This window comes from Aplysia californica, unplaced genomic scaffold (genome assembly GCF_000002075.1).
Source record: "Aplysia californica isolate F4 #8 unplaced genomic scaffold, AplCal3.0 scaffold00220, whole genome shotgun sequence".
Lineage (NCBI taxonomy): Eukaryota > Metazoa > Mollusca > Gastropoda > Aplysiida > Aplysiidae > Aplysia > Aplysia californica.
The window spans coordinates 607,153-627,052 of NW_004797490.1; the positions used below are offsets into that span (position 1 = coordinate 607,153).

Genomic DNA, 19,900 nt, shown 5'->3' on the forward strand with positions numbered 1-19,900 from the left:
AAATCAAAAGCAAAGATCATGTTCAATTTTTACTTAAAACATCAGACCCCTTTACAACTTTGCATAATTACTATACAGTTTTATGGCATCCGTATGTCTGCAACAGTACCCAGTACAGTTTCACGATCGCTTCTACGTGCCCACACTATATTGATCGCTCAGTGTGTGTGATTTTCTTTGAGATCACTAGAATAGTTTTTGTTTACTGCCTCAGTTTATATGCTTAAAAAACATCGTGTGATAAGAAAACAATCGTAACTCGGCATCGGCAGTGAACCGGCGGCGCTGACCCGGTGACCGGGGTCACAGAGTATCGGGTTACGGGGACGGACAAAAAAAAATCAAAGTGCTCCGATTTTATCTAAGTACTTCGAAGGTCGAAATCTTCAGACATTTGGGACGAGTATTTAAGAAACATACTTCATAGCAGATATTATCTTCATTGCTGGTTCTGCATAGGGTGGTGGTAGGAGACGGGTATACTCCTCACTGGTCACCAAAGTATTAACTGTCTTAGCATAAATTCTGACTGACTATTATGAACATTAAACTCACCCTGTTTGCATCCATCTCCTTCACTTCAGTGACACTCAGCTCTCGTATAGGTCCCAAAGCAGCATCTTTAGCCAAGGCATTTAAGTCACTGCCAGAATAACCCTCGGTGTGTCTGCCAAAAGAAACAGAAGCACGAATACAGTCAAAAATGTCTTCGGTGACCACCCATTGTCAAGAAAAAAAGTGGTCATCTTGAACAAGTTCATAATAATATAGACAAAACACAAAGAGGAGAGTCTGACTCAAGATAGAGATCCGACTATAAGTAAATCCAAGAAAAAAGTCAGAACACACTTCTGAAGTCGTAAAATCCGCACTCACTATGTTATTAATCTATAGACTCAACTTACTAGACTAGAAAGAAAACAAATTATGACTCACTTGGCAAGGCCATCAAGTTCCTTTTGAGACAGGGGATTCCCATGTTTGGAAAGCAGATGAGAAAGCATTGCCCTCCTGGTGGGGCAGTCTGGCATCATCACATACACACGCTTGGGAAACCGTCTGAGGAACAAATGAGAACACAAGCTAGTGAAAAGAAAAAAACCAAAAGTAAAGGTATATGGACCATGACTGGTTCAACAACATGGGACTAAAGAGAGAAAAATCTTCTATTCATTTCTTAACCAAAAGCCACAACCAAGTACTGCTACTTCAAAATTTTGCAACGACATTCTTTTATCTGAGAAATCGTTTGTGCTTTACAAGTTTTGACACCCAGTAATACAGCGCATGAAAATTAGCAATTATACGCCCTCTGAAATTAACAGACACTAAATAGCAGGGCCCTGGAAGTGTTCCTGATCACATTAAAATGTCTTGTTTATTAATTCAAAGATTTCCTAGATTTATGCTCCTCCATTTCATTTATAGAGAGTAAAACACTTTGAACAAACAGTATGGTAGCCTGTATTTTGAGTAGGAAAGCAGAATAAAACACTGGAAATTTTGCAGGTAGTATGAATTTTTCCTCATTTCAGTAGCAATATCACTAGCCTGTGGATGAAAGATCTAGGGCTCATTCACTATGTACTGTTTTTACTGTTACAATCACAGCAACAGATGTCGGTCCCCTATCATCATCTCTTTTTCTCTTCTCCAAACAGAGTACAAAACTGCATTGTCAAGAACAGCCAAAATTATTTCACTTTCCACTTCAATCTTTAGAAACATTAACTTTTTTAACCCCATCGGACGCTGGGAGCATCCAGTACTAGTGACAACTCTTTCGTTTTATTTTGTGCTAGTTTTTCCTTGTTTTTCTGAACTATTCCCGAACTAATCTTTCTTATTAATGACTAAGCCTTTGTTTCCGCTATTTAGAAGTTGGAGGCAAACTTTTGGGGTTATAATGAGACATGGTGCAATAAGTTTAGGTGACTGTAGAATAAAAACTCCGGGAAACGGTAGAAAAAACTCAGGGCTTAAAGAGTTAAGACCAAAAAAAAAAAACCGTGGTAAAAAGCATACCTAAGCACAGCATCATCAAGTTCCTGAGGCCTGTTTGTGGCACCCATCACAAGTATTTTGTCCTCAGCACTGCTTGCCACCTGGTTTTGAACAGTAACACACATTTTTCCCAAATTTACAATTTTGAAAATAAAATAAAAACTGGAAGAGGAAACACATCTGAATATTGCCCAATTCCACAGACCTAATGCTCCTCTTATACCAAATGCTGGTGATGCATTCATCAAACGAGATGACAATTTATTATTATCTACATTAGTGCCTTTCTCCATGCTCTGAACTTTTATCAACAAATTAAGATTTCTGAGAAAATTAAAAGACGCAACAAAAGGATCAAGGTGCACAAACACCAACATAAATATGCTAATGCTCATAGGAACACAAAGCGAAACACAAAAGTGGAAGTGAAAAAGAGGAATACAAGGATAAAGCGAGACATGGACACTATAAAATATTCTAGCATGTAACATAAGTAGAGCGTCTTATTAGAAAGTTATTGATAAGTCACTTATATGAAATTGCTTTTAGGAACTCAGCATGATAAAAACCATTTATTTCATCAGAAACAAATACCTACAAAAGTAACTCGGAACCAAGAAGAAGATCACATCACAGCACCCAAAAATCTTCCACAGAATTATTTGAAAATGTAATATTATGGTAGTAGTCCTTACCCCATCAAACTGTACAAGGAACTCTGTTTTAAGTCTCCTACTTGCATCATTTTCTCCTTCTCTTCGTTCACACAACAAGGAGTCTATTTCATCTGGAAAAAAAAAACAAAGGGAAAAAAGCCCCATCAGTTAGGACGAGCAAACACTGCATGAAATTTGGGATCAACCACAGGATGCATTTATGGGATTCAAAATGCATTAAGCCAATTACAGGAAAGGGCAAAGTGTCAAGAATAATTACGTATCAAAATCACTGTAGCACACAATGTTTTTTTGCTGGGTAATACTATCAAAAAATCAAAACGCAAAGAAAACTGAATCTGTATTTGAAAGGTTTTCTATCTGCAGTTTCTATCTTCAGGAGCTAACCAACAGTTATCTTTTCAACTGTCCTTACTTTGTCCTCACCTATGGAATTTTTTACTTACACTCATGTGAATTTTTCCCTACTGTGGCTATTCATACAAAGATGCAAAAGTTTTCCCTACAATCACCATATTGCTGGGAAGAAAGAACTGGTTCCTCTTTCTCCTCCTCCTCCTCCCCTCCCACCTCCCCAATCCCCCTGATCAAGCAAAGAAGGCTAGCTCAAACTACAAGAGTGTGGATACACACCAATAAATATAATGGAAGGCTGCAGTTGTCTCGCTGCTGTAAACAATGTCCTCACAAGTTTTTCTCCCTCACCGACCTGTGAACAACGGCAGGAAATGTCAATCAACGAGAGGAATGAACTAAGAATGAGTTGGTTGCTGTTGGAGTAAAGAGAAACACAATGACACAATTCAGACATTTAGTGTCAGACAAAAAACCCAACAAAGACAGATCGAAAAATAGAGGGAGAGAAAAGAAGAAGGACCTTCCAGTGGCACTATCCAACCACAAGCATACCACTTGGTGTGATGCTAGAAAAATAACATGGCCAAGAGAGACAAATCACAGTAACAAACCAGAAATGAGATGATATAAATTAAATGAATTAGCCTACTCTCTGAATCATATCCTATGTGTACAATTTTATTTTAAAAAGCAAGGAATTACTGCATCTAAGTAATGGAAGTAGCAGCCTCTATTAACAACCAATGTGGGCCAACCTCAAACTAACATTTGGCTTTAGAGTGACAGAAGCTTCACAAAATGACAGATTACAGCTAGACTAATGAAAATTTAATCCATAACTAGAAGTAAGAAACACAAAAATGTAAAAATGACTTTTGAAAAGTGATTCCACATGTTAGGATTTTATGTTAGATAAAGCAAAAAAAGAATACTGGTCCTTTCATTACACAAGTCTTTTTGTTCTGGATCTTACCCATTTTGATGTCAGGCTTGATGCACTAATGTTGAAGAAGACCGACTTTGACTCATTGGCAACAGCTTTAGCCTGTGAAAAAGTTCACCAATGAGTATAAAACTGAAAACTTTAGTAACCCAAGATTTCTTTGGAAATAAAAACGATGTTGACTACTTAACCAAATAAATTAGGGGTAAGTCTGTATGAAGTGGTTTCTGTAAAACCTTACATAGAGGTTACAGAATGCAAATAAAAAAGACAAACAAAACGAAAATAAGAGACAAGACAGAAAACAACAATTCCAGTCCATGCTTTCCTTTCATATATAGCTTGTGATCTGAACCTAAACTACAAATTCAATTTAAATTATCTAATTTTTTTTTCAACAGTTTATAAAATGACAAACTTTCATCAGAGACCGATGGCAATGGTCAGTTTCATCGTCGACAGTTGTGCTACCTGCAGCTTTTACCTTCAATAATTATATTTTAGAACTGTTTTTGAAAAAGCCTGTTAATAAATCTTCATTCACAATAGGATTGTCATATATCAAACATATCAATACATTTTTATCAAATGCACCATCATTTGATAATAGACAATAACAAATTTTAAAAAAATCTAAACAAAATAAGGATAAACTAGGCATGCTTTGTGATTCTCATATGAAGCTATCACAGATTAAACATCTTAGCACCTGTGGGCAGTTAGTCCAGAAATCATTAACAATTCACAAACACAACAAACTATCCAACAAAAAATTTTAAAAAACTCTGAGACATCAAACATTTTCATTTATGAATAGAACGTGCATTACCATTGTAAACCAACACAAACTAATCATATACATATATACAAAAAACATACCAATAATGTCTTGCCATTTCCGGGTGGCCCAAACAGCAACAGCCCTCTTGCAGGTGCCCGGAGACCAGTAAACAACTTTAAAAAACAAAAAACAAAACATGAATCATACAAAGATAGAAAACAGAACTTAACACAAGTTTCCACAGAGAAATATGGTACCGCTAGTACTAATTTGAGAACAACTAAACACCATCCCTCCAAGAACACTGACATCACAGACAATTGCAGCACCATTTCACTTTACTAGTTAGTTAGTTTAGTAGAGGTTTTACGGTGCTCGCAACTGCAAAGGTCATATGAGCACCAGGAGATTAGAGCTGTTACAACAGAGTGACAAACATAAAAAAGAATAAGGGGAGATAAGGACGATAGATGATTGATAGGAAAGAAGAAGCAAGCCACACCAGAGCACCCGCCAACCACCCACTTTCACTTTACTGAATGTGTTTTAAAGATCTAAATCTCATTACATGGCCTCACTTTTTTTTTTACACTTTCCTTGCATTTCAATTTTGTGAACAACAGTATGATGAAATTTACTTTTGGCTGCAACGTAGAATTGCCTCATGATCCACAATTCACAGTTCTAACACCCCACCCCCCAGAATTCAAAGGAATTCAGTTCAACAGGTTTTTCAAAGTTCTCTGAATATTGGCTTATTCCTATCGAAAGTGGACAAACATAAATGTCATCTCCTAAATATTCTTGTGCTGAAAGGTCCATTAAGCTAACACGCCCCACCAAAGCTTGCAAAAGCTCTACATTATTACTAACAGCTTTCTCTGACTACCCTTGTCCCACTGTCTTTACACAGTGCTACTTAAACATACACTGGGTAAGAGAAGAAGACAATTAGGTATGCATGTACGTAATTTGAAATAAAGAAAAGTGATCAACAAAAGGGAAATCTGCTTATCCAGGTACCTCTGGTCTAAATGCTGGAAGTATCACAATTTCCTGCAAAGCCTGTTTCGCTGTATCTTGTCCGGCTGTGGAGTACACAACAAATTAGGGCATGAAAAAATATGTATATAAAAATCTGCAATCGCATTGTCTTTTCCATTGGTAAGAAAGAAAAAAATCATTTTTACAAAATATATATCTACCACGCTATTGAACAATTGGACAAACTGAACACTTTTTCTCATGAAGGTAATCAAAAAAAGTTACTTTTTAAAAATAAAGCTTGAAACAAATTATTCCGATTGCAAATTTCTCATTCTTAGAATTGTTATAACAAAAATCATCAAATCAGATAATAGGGTAAGATTGTGTACAGTTGAGAACATTATAAAATTATGTTATTGTGGCCGACGAGAAAAAGTACAATTTTGAAACTGTCTTATAAACAGAGAAGCAAACCTGTGTTCTTGAAAATTTCTGATGTGCTAAGAAAACACCTAATTTATTTCTTACCCCACTACAGCCTTTCAAACTTTACAGATCCATGAAAGTAGGCTGGGGTGCACATTTCACAGTCTTTAAAATAAGGCTTTGGCCTGCTCAACCCGAACTGCTAGTGTTGCTAAACGCCAATGTATGCGCCAACCTACCTTACAGTACAAACTAACAATGAAGTACAGCGTACATTTGCACATGGTACATTGTTTCAAAATGCTGGACTGACCTAGTTTTCTCAGTTTCTGTAGGCAAAATTGTGTTTCTCTTCATTTTGATACCAGACATGATGAAAAGGTGTATCTTTCAATGAAATTTCAAAAAAAAAATTTGCATTTCACAAAAAAACAACTTGATAAAACAGAGCTGCAAAAACAAAAAAAATCAGTTTCTAGAACTAAATTACATTCCTTTCAAAAACATAATTAATTCGATCCATTTGCAAGTACTCAGATTCTGAAATTTGAATAAGTGTACCAATTCTACAAAGAGTAGCTATTCCATGGTAAATGTGGCGTCGGTGGGATAGCGGTTAGGCTACTGGACTCGTAATTGTGAGGTTGCGGGTTCAGGGGTTCGAGCCATGGGCCCGACGTTGTGTCCTTGGGAATGGCACTTTACACGAATTTTCCTCACTTCACCAAGGTGGGAACGGGTACCCGGCCAGACAGCAAAAGACCTTGTCAGTATGTTAGTGTTTTAGCGCGTTTAAATGGCCGCTAGCATTGTGTGCTTCCTAGGAAATTGAGATTGTTTCAGAATGCTCTCAGGTCTGCTGGGGTAATAGTATAAATTGTGAAGTGCATAGAGCTTGCTATTGAGCAGGGATTTGCGCTATACAAATGCTATCTGTTATTAAATTTCTATAGCTACTCCGTGGAGTCAGCGAGGCAGAGCCTGGGAGGATTTATTGTGTGAGGGTAGCTATTCCGTGGTGCTCAGGAAGAAAGAATCTTTCACCACATGTATTTTGAATAGATCACATCTAATGTATCTTCAATGAGACAATTTTCTCAACCCCACACTCAGCCCCGTTAGTCCTGAAACAAAAACTCACCAATGTCAGAAAACGTTACAGAAGGTCCCTGGTCCACAATTTCACTCAGGATGGTATCTGCCAGTTTCTTGTCGACATTTTTCAATTTGACGTTCGATATATCTCGCTGGCCTGTACAACTGCGTATCTGTATCAAAATCAAAGAAAATAAAATGACAAAGATCTGAATCCAGCAAGAAAGCAGTGAAACAAAAATACAAATTATTTCACTTGAACTTCATAGCAATTCTACACAATACCTTATTTTGCCTGAACATCGCAGAACATTGCAATTACCACCAATACAACAACAAAAAATACTTAAACATTATTAAAATCACATTCTGATTAAGTTCATACTTTAGAATTTTGAAACAACAAATCAGCTACTACTAATGTATATCTGAAGATTTAAACATCAGGCTTTTACAACTACTCAAAACATAATAATAACTCTTCTCAGAGTTTTGTAGTCTCTGATTTTAAGTGACACATGGCAGAAAAAAGTACTTAGCTGATCACCGTTCATGAGAATATTAGCTTCTTTCCTGACATGTGAGCAATTCTCCAGAGACAATATGACAGGTGTGTTGTTTGTTTGTTTGAGTAAACAAAAGCACATCGACAAAATAATGGTCATTCGGTGTTAAGAAAAAGTAAGACAGATAGACAAAAACAACAGAGAGTAAAAGTAGGCCCTTATCAGTGGCGCCCTCCAATCACCCAAGCAGGTGTGTTGGAAATTTAGACAATTACAACGATAAGACTGACTTTCCAATATGCTGACAGCTATGCAAGAGGATCTTTAATACAAAATATAATAAGTTGAAATGCCATTTTTCTTGAAAATATAAAATCAACAGGTTTGTTCGTTAAGTTGATTGCTTTTGATACCCAAGATAAAACATATCAAAACAGATTGTTGTTATCGATCCAGATCAAAACAGATAAAACATATCAAAACAAACAAGTCTTTAAAAAAAAAATGAACCTTTCAACCTATCACAAAAAGTGACTTACATCTGGTTGTGAAGCCTGTCGTGAGTGTGTTGGCCTTCTTCTACCAGGAATAGGGGAAGACCCGGGGGAAGACGATGTAGAGGACTTTCTTTCTTTACCGCTGCTTCCAAACCGTGATGTGGCATTGGTACCACCACCACCTCGGTTCACAGTCATTGGAATTCCTTTGTGTCTTAGCGGTTTGGATGCGACTGTAAACACAAAATTTAATTTGAGTTTGACAAGTACAGATTATAAAAAGTAGCAACCAGAGCACAACTGTTTGTGAAAGACTATGAGAACTTTTAAATAAGCAATTTCATTTTACTATTATTTATTATTTTTTGTTTTGACAAAGCCGGGTCATCTTGAGACACACATGAAAAAAGAAGCAGGCTCAAAATAGAGAAACTCTGACAACTAAAAAAGAATGGTTTATTAGTTTATATTCGAGGTAAGGAGCATTATTTTTTAATAATTGCATCTGTGCTTCGGTATGAACCTAACCTTTTTTATAACAACATGCAACATACAGAAACTCAAGAATCAACAGTTGCGAGATAAATCTTAGCTAAGGTTTGATGTTCAGTGGAAGATATTGCAGTACAGAGAGGGGCAGACACTGGATTGGATCATCATCTGCGGCTAGCAGAACTAAATTAGTGTATCAAAAAGCACAAAACTAGTGCTGGTACCAAAAGGACAAAGTTCCAAGTAAACGTCTTAAACGGATTCAAAAAAGAGAAGTAGTTTAACAGATTTCAACTTTTGGCCTATCTCAGTGGAGAGGACATGGAGGTGGAGATGCACTAGACAAAGGTCAAAGAAGTCCTTACTTCAACGTGCCCGTAGGTACTTGGTGAGAAGAAATGGGAGCATAAGGAATGGATTAGCCAACTTTCCCTGGATGTGAGTGGGAACAGAAGACAAATGAGGGCAGAGGTGAATGCAAATCGAAATGGGAATCACGAGCAGATGCCCTAAAATTGTACAGAACAACAGCTATAAATGTCAAAAGATCACTAAAAAAATACAAGGTAGAATCCATGAACAGATTTGCAGAGAGGGCAGAGCAAGCACAGGCAGGGAGGCACATGAAAATCCTTTACCAAACCGCAAAGACTCTTCCTGGAAAATATGGGAAACCAGAAACACCACTGAAGGGCCAAGACAGGAAAACCATTTTCTGGAAGGCAGAAAATCGAAACAAGGGGAAGAACATTTCAACAGCCTCTTGAACAGACCACCGCCAAGTAATCTGCTAAACATCCTGCCTGCAAGAAATGATTTATCAATTTGCTGTGATGTTCCTTCAATAAAGAGATTCTGGAAGCCATTAACAAGCTGAACAGAGGCAAAGCATTCAGTTCTACTGCATAACAAAGAGATTGTTGCATTGGAATCTACAGGGTAAGAGATCAAGGGAATGGCCACCTGGAACCTGGAGAAGAGTCAGAGAGAATGATATACAGAAAAGTGGCAAGACATGGAATAATATCAAGAGGCTAACCCAGGATAGGCAAAGGTAGAAAGTGTTTGTTCATGGCCCATTCCCTGATGCAAGGTGAGAAAGGCAATGATGATGGACGATAATATATATCTAACAGATGATTAAAGGGACTTTGATTTTTGTATTTTATAATGACAGTGGTGGCAGCTGGACACAAGAAACAGAAACAAGAAATCATTCAGACAGCTATTTCAACAGTGCAGGGTTCTCTTTCAGTCTAGTTAACAGATCTGTCTACTCAACCTCTAAATCCTTCCCTCACCTAAAAAAACAACCCATTGATACATCCCTACACACACAAATACATGCTTAAACCACTTTCAATAAGGACAAAAACTCAAGAAACAAGAAGTACAAAGTCAAGATGAGCTGCAGTTTGCAGTGAACCTACACAATGGTAGACTCATACTCATCACCAGGAAGAAAATGAGGACACAAGGAGCACAGAAAAAGACAAATGGGCCTGAACAAAACGTTTGCCCTTAGAGAGCTGAAATCTATTCTAATTTACTTTGAGTCAGTACAGTGGCAAACCCTTTTGCCATGCTTCAAACTGGGAAAAAAAAACAATGTTGTAAAGAAGTAGAAGCAGACTACAGGAGAATGTCCACCAAAGACACATTGAGCAACACATTCCATACCAAATGAAAAACATCAACAAAGCAGACCAAAAATTTAACTACTAGAGATACAAGACAAATCCAAGAATCTATCAAGACATCCACCACCTACAACTGTTAGCAAAGATGTCAAAGAAATCAATAAGGTTGATAAAAAAGAAATATGTTAATCCCGTAATCCTGCGAGCTACATACCGAATAGTCTTAAGCCCACAGGGGAAAAAAATATTTAGAAATCTATATCGCAATAGGATGAAAAAGTCAGAGAGCAAAAGTCAATACAGAACTGAGCAACTTTTCCTTAAGGGTATTTACGATATTAATAAGAGAAGCAAGCAGAACGAATCACTTTATTGATCAGAAATGGAAGTGTAAAAAATCTACTTTTTACAATATTTATCTGAGCTTTGTCAAAAAATGTAACTTTCAAAACTATTTAGATGATCTTGTTCTGACACAGTTATTTATCTTCATTCATTTGGCACCCTGAGAAAAGTCTCTTACCATTAATAATCATAGAAATAAATAATATTACAATAATTCTACATTTAATAAAGAAGGACAGACAAAAAATATAAAGAAGAGAAACAGTATCTTTTAAATATTTCTAAAAACATGCACAATTGGATTCTCCAGTAAAATTCCTACAATTAATCCTTTTTAATGACATTATTAAATCTTTTTTTAAGAGTATTGTTAATATTGGCTAACCAAGTTCAAGCCTCTATAAATCAAGCTATTGAAAACAACATTTAATAAAAATGTCGAAAAAATAAGACACTTCATACCACAGGAAAATACAACAAGTAGACATAAATCTGTACAGAATAACACTTAATACAACTTACTTTAAGAACAAGAGTTAGGGATGCTCCTCCAATACCACGCTTTAATCGGTCTACTAAATCATTATGAAAATATTTTAATATATGTATGTTTCCATTTTAAACCAATACAAACCATTCTTGGAAGGAAAAGAACTAAATAAAATTGAGAGCACTAATTTGAAAATTAGTCTAACCTTTCAACTCTCAAGAGAAAGATATTTTCTTCTGGACAGATGCCATTAAAGTCAGTCATTAAAATTAAACATTTCAGAGTAATGGTGAGCAATAAGATTTTATTCGTGTAGTAAAATCTGCATTTGGAGAGTTAGTTGCAGGTTAAGTATAGTACTGCTGCACCCACATCATACCTGTCTGATTATGACTGACAAATCTTGAGGGTGCCTTTGTACCACTGAGGGCTGATGATGGCCTACTGAACTGGGAGGAATGCTTCGAACTATCCTTTGTTCTTGAAGTAGAGGGCTTATCCTCCAGTCTTAATCTCCCTAGAGAAGATGCCTCTGTGTCTGATGCTGCGGCTTTATCCTGTGTTTTCTCATCGAAATTCATTGACTCTGCTTGTTTTTCTATGGGTAAATGAAAGGGATCAAACAGTGCAAGGAACAAAAAGTGATAAGAAACCAAGATATAGAGACAACATCTAACACCAAAAAATTCACAAACTGACATCTTCACAAACTGACATTAAATTTTATACAAAGATCACATATTCACACTGAGTATGCATTGGCAAGCTTCATAGTACTTTGTGTACACCTTGAAACAAGACAACCAAATCATCACCAGGGGGGGAAAAAAAAGATAAAAAAGGAAAAACTGAAGGTATTGTGTCCTTTCCTTAATGGTTACTCTAGAAAAGTTTTGTTGAAAAACTGATAAGCATGAGCCCCATTGTTTGAAAAACCACTACTGAAATAATATGTGTCATGGCACAGTGGAATCAGGCGCTCGTTTATTTTGGGGCATATGGAGTTATTGGTTTAGATTTTTTTCACATTTGATCAAAGTTTTTTAGCAGTAAAATGCACACAGAAAAGTGTTTTAAAATGTCCATAAAAGGTGTTGAGCTAAAAAAATTCCATTAAAATTCCCAAATCGGCAGAAATATATTGGTTTCTTCAATTCATCCTTATGTCAAGTTATGACGAGCGCCTGATTTCCTAAGATCAATAAAACCACAGAAGAAAAAGAAATTCGTCCAGAAAGCAAAATAATTTTCCATCAACACTGAAATGTTTTTAAAAATAAAATATATAACAGAGACACAAGACACAATAGAAAATTGAGGTCCTTCAAGGTTACTCTCCATCCTTCCACATTGTAGATGCTGAGCCCGTTCAAACTTTCAGCATCATTAATCATACTGATACATGGAAATAATTACAACATCAAACATCACATGCTGAATGATTTTTTTCCAAACCATACAAAAATGTTTCACTTAACTAAAGAGAAACATGCACAGTTTTGAAGGAAAAAACATCAATATCAAAGGTTGGTGATATGAAATTAAACTACCATGAGCAGATATTGATATTACCATTTGAGACGTGGTGTACCATCACTGCAATTCAGTTTAATCAAACAAGTTCTATTCACATACTTTAAGATCTACAGTCTCATACTTTCGAAAAACACAATCTAACATCAAGCAGGAAAGCTAGGTGAGGCAGATGAGCAAAAAATGAGACAATGCTATGCAACAGGTGAGACAAAATTCTGAGTGTGAGTGATAAAAGAAAGGAATGAAAACTTGCTGAGTGGGCATATAATATTATCTCTTCAGTGTTTCCACTCATAGCTACCTATGGAACTTAAGGGACGAAGCATATATATATATATATATATATATATATATATATATATATATATATATATATATATATATATATATATATATATATATATATATATATATATATATATATATATATAGCTGTTCCAAACCTGAGCATTGGCAAAAATCAAGACAGGACAAAAACAATACATCTTCTGATAATTTTTTATGCGCAACTTTCAGAAGCACTCAAATTCTCTTGATACAGTTGAAGCAAAGTATAATCAATGTCGATATATAAAAATTAATGAAATGACAAGGTGACAGAAAAAACAAACTGCAGAGTTTTGTGTTCTCTACTTCGTAGTTTAAAATGGGTGTTTATGGCACAAAAATACAGGAAAAGCAACATGTTTTTCCACAACTATAAATACTGGGATTAGCGTTGAACAATATTCATTCACAGTGAGAGTGGCAAAATGTGAAAATAACTTACCAAGAATATCTAGCCTATCTTTAACCATCACAAGGTTTGTCTGCATCTTGTCTTTCAATCTCCTTGCTCTGTCATATGTTTCACCTTAAAGATAAAAATAAGCACCAAAAAAATTTTTATTCCTACAACCATGAACTGAAAAAAAACTTAATTTCATGGCATAGCAGGGTTGGTGATTTTTTTGATTTTTAAAATAAAAATTTTTTAAATCGATTTTTGTTATTTAAATCGGATTTTTTTTTTATGTCGACACAGTTTGGGATTTTTGGTTGCTAAAAGTATGTTCTTTTAGTGTAAAATGCATTGTCTTTATTTTAACTAATGATTAATTTAAGCAACCGCAAAAGAATGCCTTAATCTGCTATATATATATCAGTGAATTATGGCTACAGAGAAAAAATGAAGAAAATGTCAGTCTAAAAGGAAGGGGGGGGGGGGGGGGGTAATTATGCATAGATAAACTTGCATTTTATTACAGTGTGTGTGTGTGTGTGTGTGTGTGTGTGCGCGCGTGCTTGTGTTTGTCTAAAAAGAAAAAGAAAATGTTAATTTCAATAATGAAAAAAAAAGTAAATTGAATACTGTATTATTTTACAGTAACAGGGGGGAAAGCAGACTTTTAAGCATGATTAAATTAGTCTACTAAACCTTATATACTGTTTTATAAAACCAAGGAAAGGAATTCTGAATGTTTAAAGATGTAAAAACAGAATACATTTTTTTAAAGTGATTTAAATCACTAAGTTTTATTTTTAAAATCAAGTTGATTTAAATTTTAAAAAATCAACTGATTTAAATCAACACAACCCTGATTTCAATTATGAAAAAAAAGTCAATTGAATACTGTATTATTTTACAGTGACAGGGGGAAAGCAGACTTTTAAGCATGATTATATTAGTCTACTAAACCTTATATCTGTTTAATAAAACCAAGGAAAGGAATTCTGAATGTACAAATAAATATAAAAACTGAATACATTTTTAAAAAAGTGATTTAAATCACTGATTTTTATTTTAAAAATCAAGTTGATTAAAATTTTTAAAAATCAACTGATTTAAATCAACCCAGCTCTGATTTTAATAATGGAAAAAAAAAGTAAATTGAATACTGTATTATTTTACAGTGAAAGGAGGGAAAGCAGACTTTTAAGCATGATTATATTAGTCTACTTAACCATCTGTTTTATGAAACCAAGGAAAGGAATTCTGAATGTTGAAATATGTAAAAACTGAATAAAAATAAATTTTTTAAAAAGTGATTTAAATCACTGATTTTTATTAAAAAATCAAGTTGATTTAAATTTTTAAAATCAACTGATTTAAATCAACCTGATTTAAATCAACCCAACCCTGTGGCATAGCAATTCAAACTGACATGAATGCAAACATTTTTATTGTAAAAAAATGACTACTTAATTCACCTTAATTATCACACACCTCAAACCTCAGCATCAAGCTTTTCAGATGACTGCCAACATAATAAGGCCTTTACACATATTTTGTATTATCATGTGTGAAAAGTATGCAGTTGATTAAATGTATAAATATTATCAACCTATTTAATCCAATAACTCAAAGTGTATAAATCGTTACATAATGAATCAATTAGAATTATGCTTTTGCACGTAAGAGTGAAGGAGAGAATTAGCAAGTAGCATTACTTCTTGGAAAGAAAGAAAATTGTTTCAAAACACACCTTGACCACAAACATCAACAGCAATTCCTTTCTCCAATTCTGAAATTCCTTTCTTGTAGAGCTCCATTGCAATGTCTTTTCGAGCTGAAAAAAGCGTTTATTAGAATAAGAGACAATGAAATATATAGTGAGATATCAAGGTGAAATCAAGCGCTCGTCAAAACAACAAAGTTGGAGAAACGGGCATTTTTCCCACCAGTTTCGCAATTTTAATAAAATTTTTGGTTTTTCGTTCAATAAAAACACATATGAAATATATTGAAAATAGTTGATTAAAAGCTCAAAATATTATATTAGTAATTTTCAGATAAATTCAAGGACTCCTAGTTATTGAAGTTACCAAACTTTGGCGGCTATTTTTACCGCTGAAACCAAGTGATCTTACATCTTTCAATCACAAAAATATATCTGCTCAAGATAGGTGGGTATTTTTTTTTTATCAAAGCAAGATAAAAGAACAAGCTTTAAGATGATACCAATAACTCCACACATGCACAAAAAATTGACGAGCGCCTGATTCCACCGCGCAGTGCCACATTTTATTTGTTTTGTACAGTATTACACAATAAATATAATATAATCTCTGATCAGAAGTAGTCCATAATTGTCGGCATTGAGTCTTTCCTCACTTGTTTAATTCTAAACCATTAGAACAACTAACAGCCACAACCACAGTGGGACAGAAAGAAGAGCAAAAGCTGGTAACCTAAAGAACCCCCAAACAATCTACGGACATGCATCGCATTTACACCAGTATGCACTTCAAATCTCCTTACTAGCAGCAGCCAAAAGGCAGGCTCGTGGTATCATGAGGAAATATGTGTCTTTTAAATGCACCTTTATAATAAGCGTTATTTTAGAGACAGGAACTTATTGCAACATTAATGTCAAGCCAACTTAAAGAGCGAGCTGCATAATTTTTCTCTTTTCATGACTTTCATTTTCAGGGGTGTAGGCCTAATTATGAGATTAGATCTAGTCAGGGGTAAAACAAGACACTTGAAGTACTTGATTTAAAACTTTCCTTCCACCCTTAATCAGTAATAGCAGTGGACTAGTTATGAAATCGATCAAAAGGTTTTATAATTTTTATTCCAGATGACTTCAATGGTCGATTCAGAGAGAAAGATCACTGACCCTCAGGTCTTCCTGGCTGTTTTCTTTCTGTAATTGAATTCTAAATCCTCTTAGAATTAGCCCTCTGTCAGTAAAAAACCATAAACTCTAGGCCTATTATATTAAATTTAACTTTTAAAAAAGGCCGCCTCTATTTCTCTGAACGTTCTGGAAAATAAACTTGAACTTTATTTCTCCGGACCGTTTCAGTCCTCTAGATTTGTTGATAATAAGCAAATGGAGTGGCTCGTGTGTATCGTGTGTGTGAGAGAGTGTATGTGTGTGTGAGTGTGCATGTGTGCGTGTGTAAGATGTGTACGGGGGAGGGGGGGGGTGGATTTTTTAAAATATGAAGGATTTTAGTTTTTCCTGGGTGACTAAAAATGCAAAATAGGTTACTGCCAAGGTCAAGCAGTCTTGTTTTCTCGCTGTACCTTTTGAAGGTATTTTCAAATGAAGTATTGTCCGGGAACGTTGCCCCATCCACAACTGAATATCTGAATATTCAGACATTTAAAAATCTCTAGCTCTAGAAATTTAATTCGAAGCATATAAAATGCTTCCTCCCAGTCCTTGCAGAAAGGCAGTTGTTAGAATGAAAGGATCATGACGCCTAAATCTTGCAAATAACCAAAAAATATCGAGATCAGAAACCGTTCTGAGAAACAGAGTTCTACTTTATTTTCCCGAGCGTTCGGAGAAATAGTCACTTCAAATTTTAAAAATTCACCGAAAATGTCTTCAGATCACTCGAGTTTTGGATCACTACCTTACATGCCTCACTGTGTTGCTCATATCAAGCACTAGATGGGGCACTTCTACAAGAATTGCCATCGAACGAAACAAACATGATGGCCCACCCTTTTCATATGGATCTCTATTTCTTTTGTAGTCACACAGGGATTTTAGCTTTTATAAAATTTTGGTGTGTATTCACACACAGGGAAAGCTATTAAGAAATTATAAAAAGGTATTTATCATAATTATGACAGTAAGTGAAGAGAATTACAAAAAACAATAGATCTAATTATCACAGACCTGAGGGTCAAATTCTAATAGAGTTTTAATATAATTACCATTCGGACAAAATTTAGGAGAAAATAGGTGTATGTCAACTTTAAAGTTAAAGCTTTCTATCTGCCTTGCCCGAGAGGTAAAACGAAACTTGCTAGTGGAAGCCCTGTGATTGGATGACCCCAGGAATGTACTGTTTCAGCTTGTTCACATATAAATTGAGTCCCTGACTGGGTGCGAAAGTGACACCAGATTTATTTACGTGTTCGGTCACATTTTTTTGGTTTTCTCATGGATTCGGGCAGTATTTTGACATTCGGTCATTTTCAGTATTGTCATTGTTTCTTTGCAAGCTTAATAACACGGTTCTTAATGCTTGTTATCAACACTTGGACACAATGATAGAAGTATTGATAGTGTATTCTAAAGTGGTTTTCACCATTTTTATAGCTATTTTAATGAGTAGAATCTAGATATATATATATAATGTATCTGACCCACTCTCCTACACTGGTCTGACTCTACTACACTGGTATCTGGCTCACTCAACTAAACTGGTACTGACTCTACTACACTGGTGTCTGACTCAGCTATCTGACTCTACTTCTATTATCTAAATTATGCACAAAGTCTTTCAGATTCTTTATAGATCTATATAAACATTGGCAAAATATTTTACGTGCCCGAAGGATGAGAAACTACGCATTTTATTTAACACTCCGGGCACCCCCCAGTTGGGCAAAAACGGCGTGACTGAACTGCAAATTCTCTTTCATCCTTGAAAGGGCCTCATGTATCTAAAGTAACTCTCTAGCTTTCAGAGTTCAACAAAACGTAGAATAAAGGCCACAGGCTCAACATCCACAACCAATGATGTACTCTTCCGGGGGAAGAGCTTTGAACGCTGTTTTGCTCAGTTGATGAAGAAAAAGCTGTCTTAAGGGTTATTTTTAGCAAAATGCCACCGTCACTGTAGTGTCAACGAAAGTAAGGGAGGTTGCTTTAGGTTTGTGCGCCACTGTTATTAAATAAAATGACTCTTTTGGGGTTAGATTTAAAAACAAAATTTAACGATTTTTTTAGCTCCAGTGCCCGAAAACGAAAAAAAAACCCTGCTGCCCGAACCGGTACGTTTACTCTATATTAAAATACACACGATTCCACCAAGTCTGAATTAGGGTCTACAAGTAGGCTTCATGATGAAATGGTAACATTCATTATTAGCTAGCCTTTTTTGCAATTTATCAAAATGATATAGATCTAGATCTAATTACAATACAACTAATATTTAAGACATCTCTAGAATCTAGAATCTAGACTTCAAGAATGTATTACTACATATATATAGATCTAGATCTAGATCTAGATCTAATTTCTAAGTACCTTAGTGACAAGATCATAAGATAAACTACAAGATTTCTATCTCTGGACTTTAACTTAAATTTTAACTAACTATTCATTCTAATGTTGACTTGAAGAGATTCTGTAAACTCAACTGGCCAAGTTGTTGAGGTTTGTTTTTTTAAGAGTTTGAGACTGAGACTGACTCACTCACCTCCATCCTCTTCATCAATCTTTAGAGCTTTTGAAATATATTCAAATGCCTTTCTGTGGTGTTTTTTCTGAGTAGCCAACGCAGGTTCTCCTGGTCCAAGTGTAGTTTTGCCTCTTGAATTGTTAGACATGGTTGTGATGGGGGTGGCTGGACAAGCTTCGATTCCGCGGAGTTGATGTCGCGAGCCAGTGACGATTCGTCTGCTGTACTGGGCTACCAAAATAATCGCTAAGAAAAACTGATACGCTAGAGATCGAACAAATATGAAAATAACTAGCAGTGGTGTGGCAAATATTCTGAAATTTCTACCGTGAATGGAAATATTCCTTCTCACTATTCTATTAGGCTTATCTCCTTTCCGTTTGCCTGGAAGGCGAGACCCTCCTGGTCCTTTACGATTCATAATCAAACCCATCCGCCATGATATTCCGAGCGGGCAAAGCATGACGGGATCTCTTCTTTAGTCATTGACAGATCGATAGGCCTAAGCTAGGCCCAGCATTCACTCTGGGAATTCCCGAAAGGTCGCCGAGCCCGTCACGTTCAACAAAGTCTTGGACAACAGAGGGGACTCTTTGAGGACTGAAAAATAAAATTAAAAAATCCCTCGGTGGAGAGCATGATCGCATTGTCATAATTATTCGGAAGTTGCTAGACAAGTGAAGGGTGTTGCAACGTTGTTTAAAAGACCTACTACAAGTACTATTATATAGCCCTTACAAGAAGCCATCAATTAGACATGCAGCCCGATTTAATTGTTTTGCTAGCCTATGCTACTCGTGCAAGTGCAACTGCATTGCATTGCATGTAGCCAAAGATAGTACTCTTTGATGTAGCCTAGGCTATACAACGCCATGCCGTGTATTTTTATCTAGATCTAGCTACAAGTCGGCTTCGCCTTTCGTCTATAACTTTTGTTCTCTCTCTCTCTCTCTCTCTCTCTCTCTCTCTCTCTCTCTCTCTCTCTCTCTCCC

General features: G+C 35.7%; 1 protein-coding gene and 1 long non-coding RNA gene across 4 annotated transcripts; one reads left to right on the top strand and one right to left on the bottom strand.

Annotated features, from left to right (window-relative positions):
* Nucleotides 1–555: 555 nt before the first annotated feature.
* LOC101861286 (spastin) lies at nucleotides 556–19,384 on the bottom strand (the record flags this gene model as incomplete). 3 transcript variants are annotated; one of them, XM_005099643.3, is given in 14 exon segments in its annotated part: nucleotides 556–667; nucleotides 937–1,059; nucleotides 2,026–2,105; nucleotides 2,700–2,791; nucleotides 3,315–3,390; nucleotides 4,012–4,083; nucleotides 4,861–4,935; nucleotides 5,786–5,850; nucleotides 7,317–7,443; nucleotides 8,316–8,506; nucleotides 11,620–11,838; nucleotides 13,546–13,629; nucleotides 15,242–15,325; nucleotides 18,927–19,384. In XM_005099643.3, coding segments are annotated over 14 exon segments (1,845 nt in total), but the record flags the coding sequence as incomplete, so codon positions are not given.
* LOC118477787 lies at nucleotides 18,904–19,529 on the top strand. Its single transcript, XR_004858609.1, has 2 exons — nucleotides 18,904–19,010; nucleotides 19,391–19,529. It is a non-coding gene; the product is annotated as an uncharacterized LOC118477787 (long non-coding RNA).
* Nucleotides 19,530–19,900: the final 371 nt, after the last annotated feature.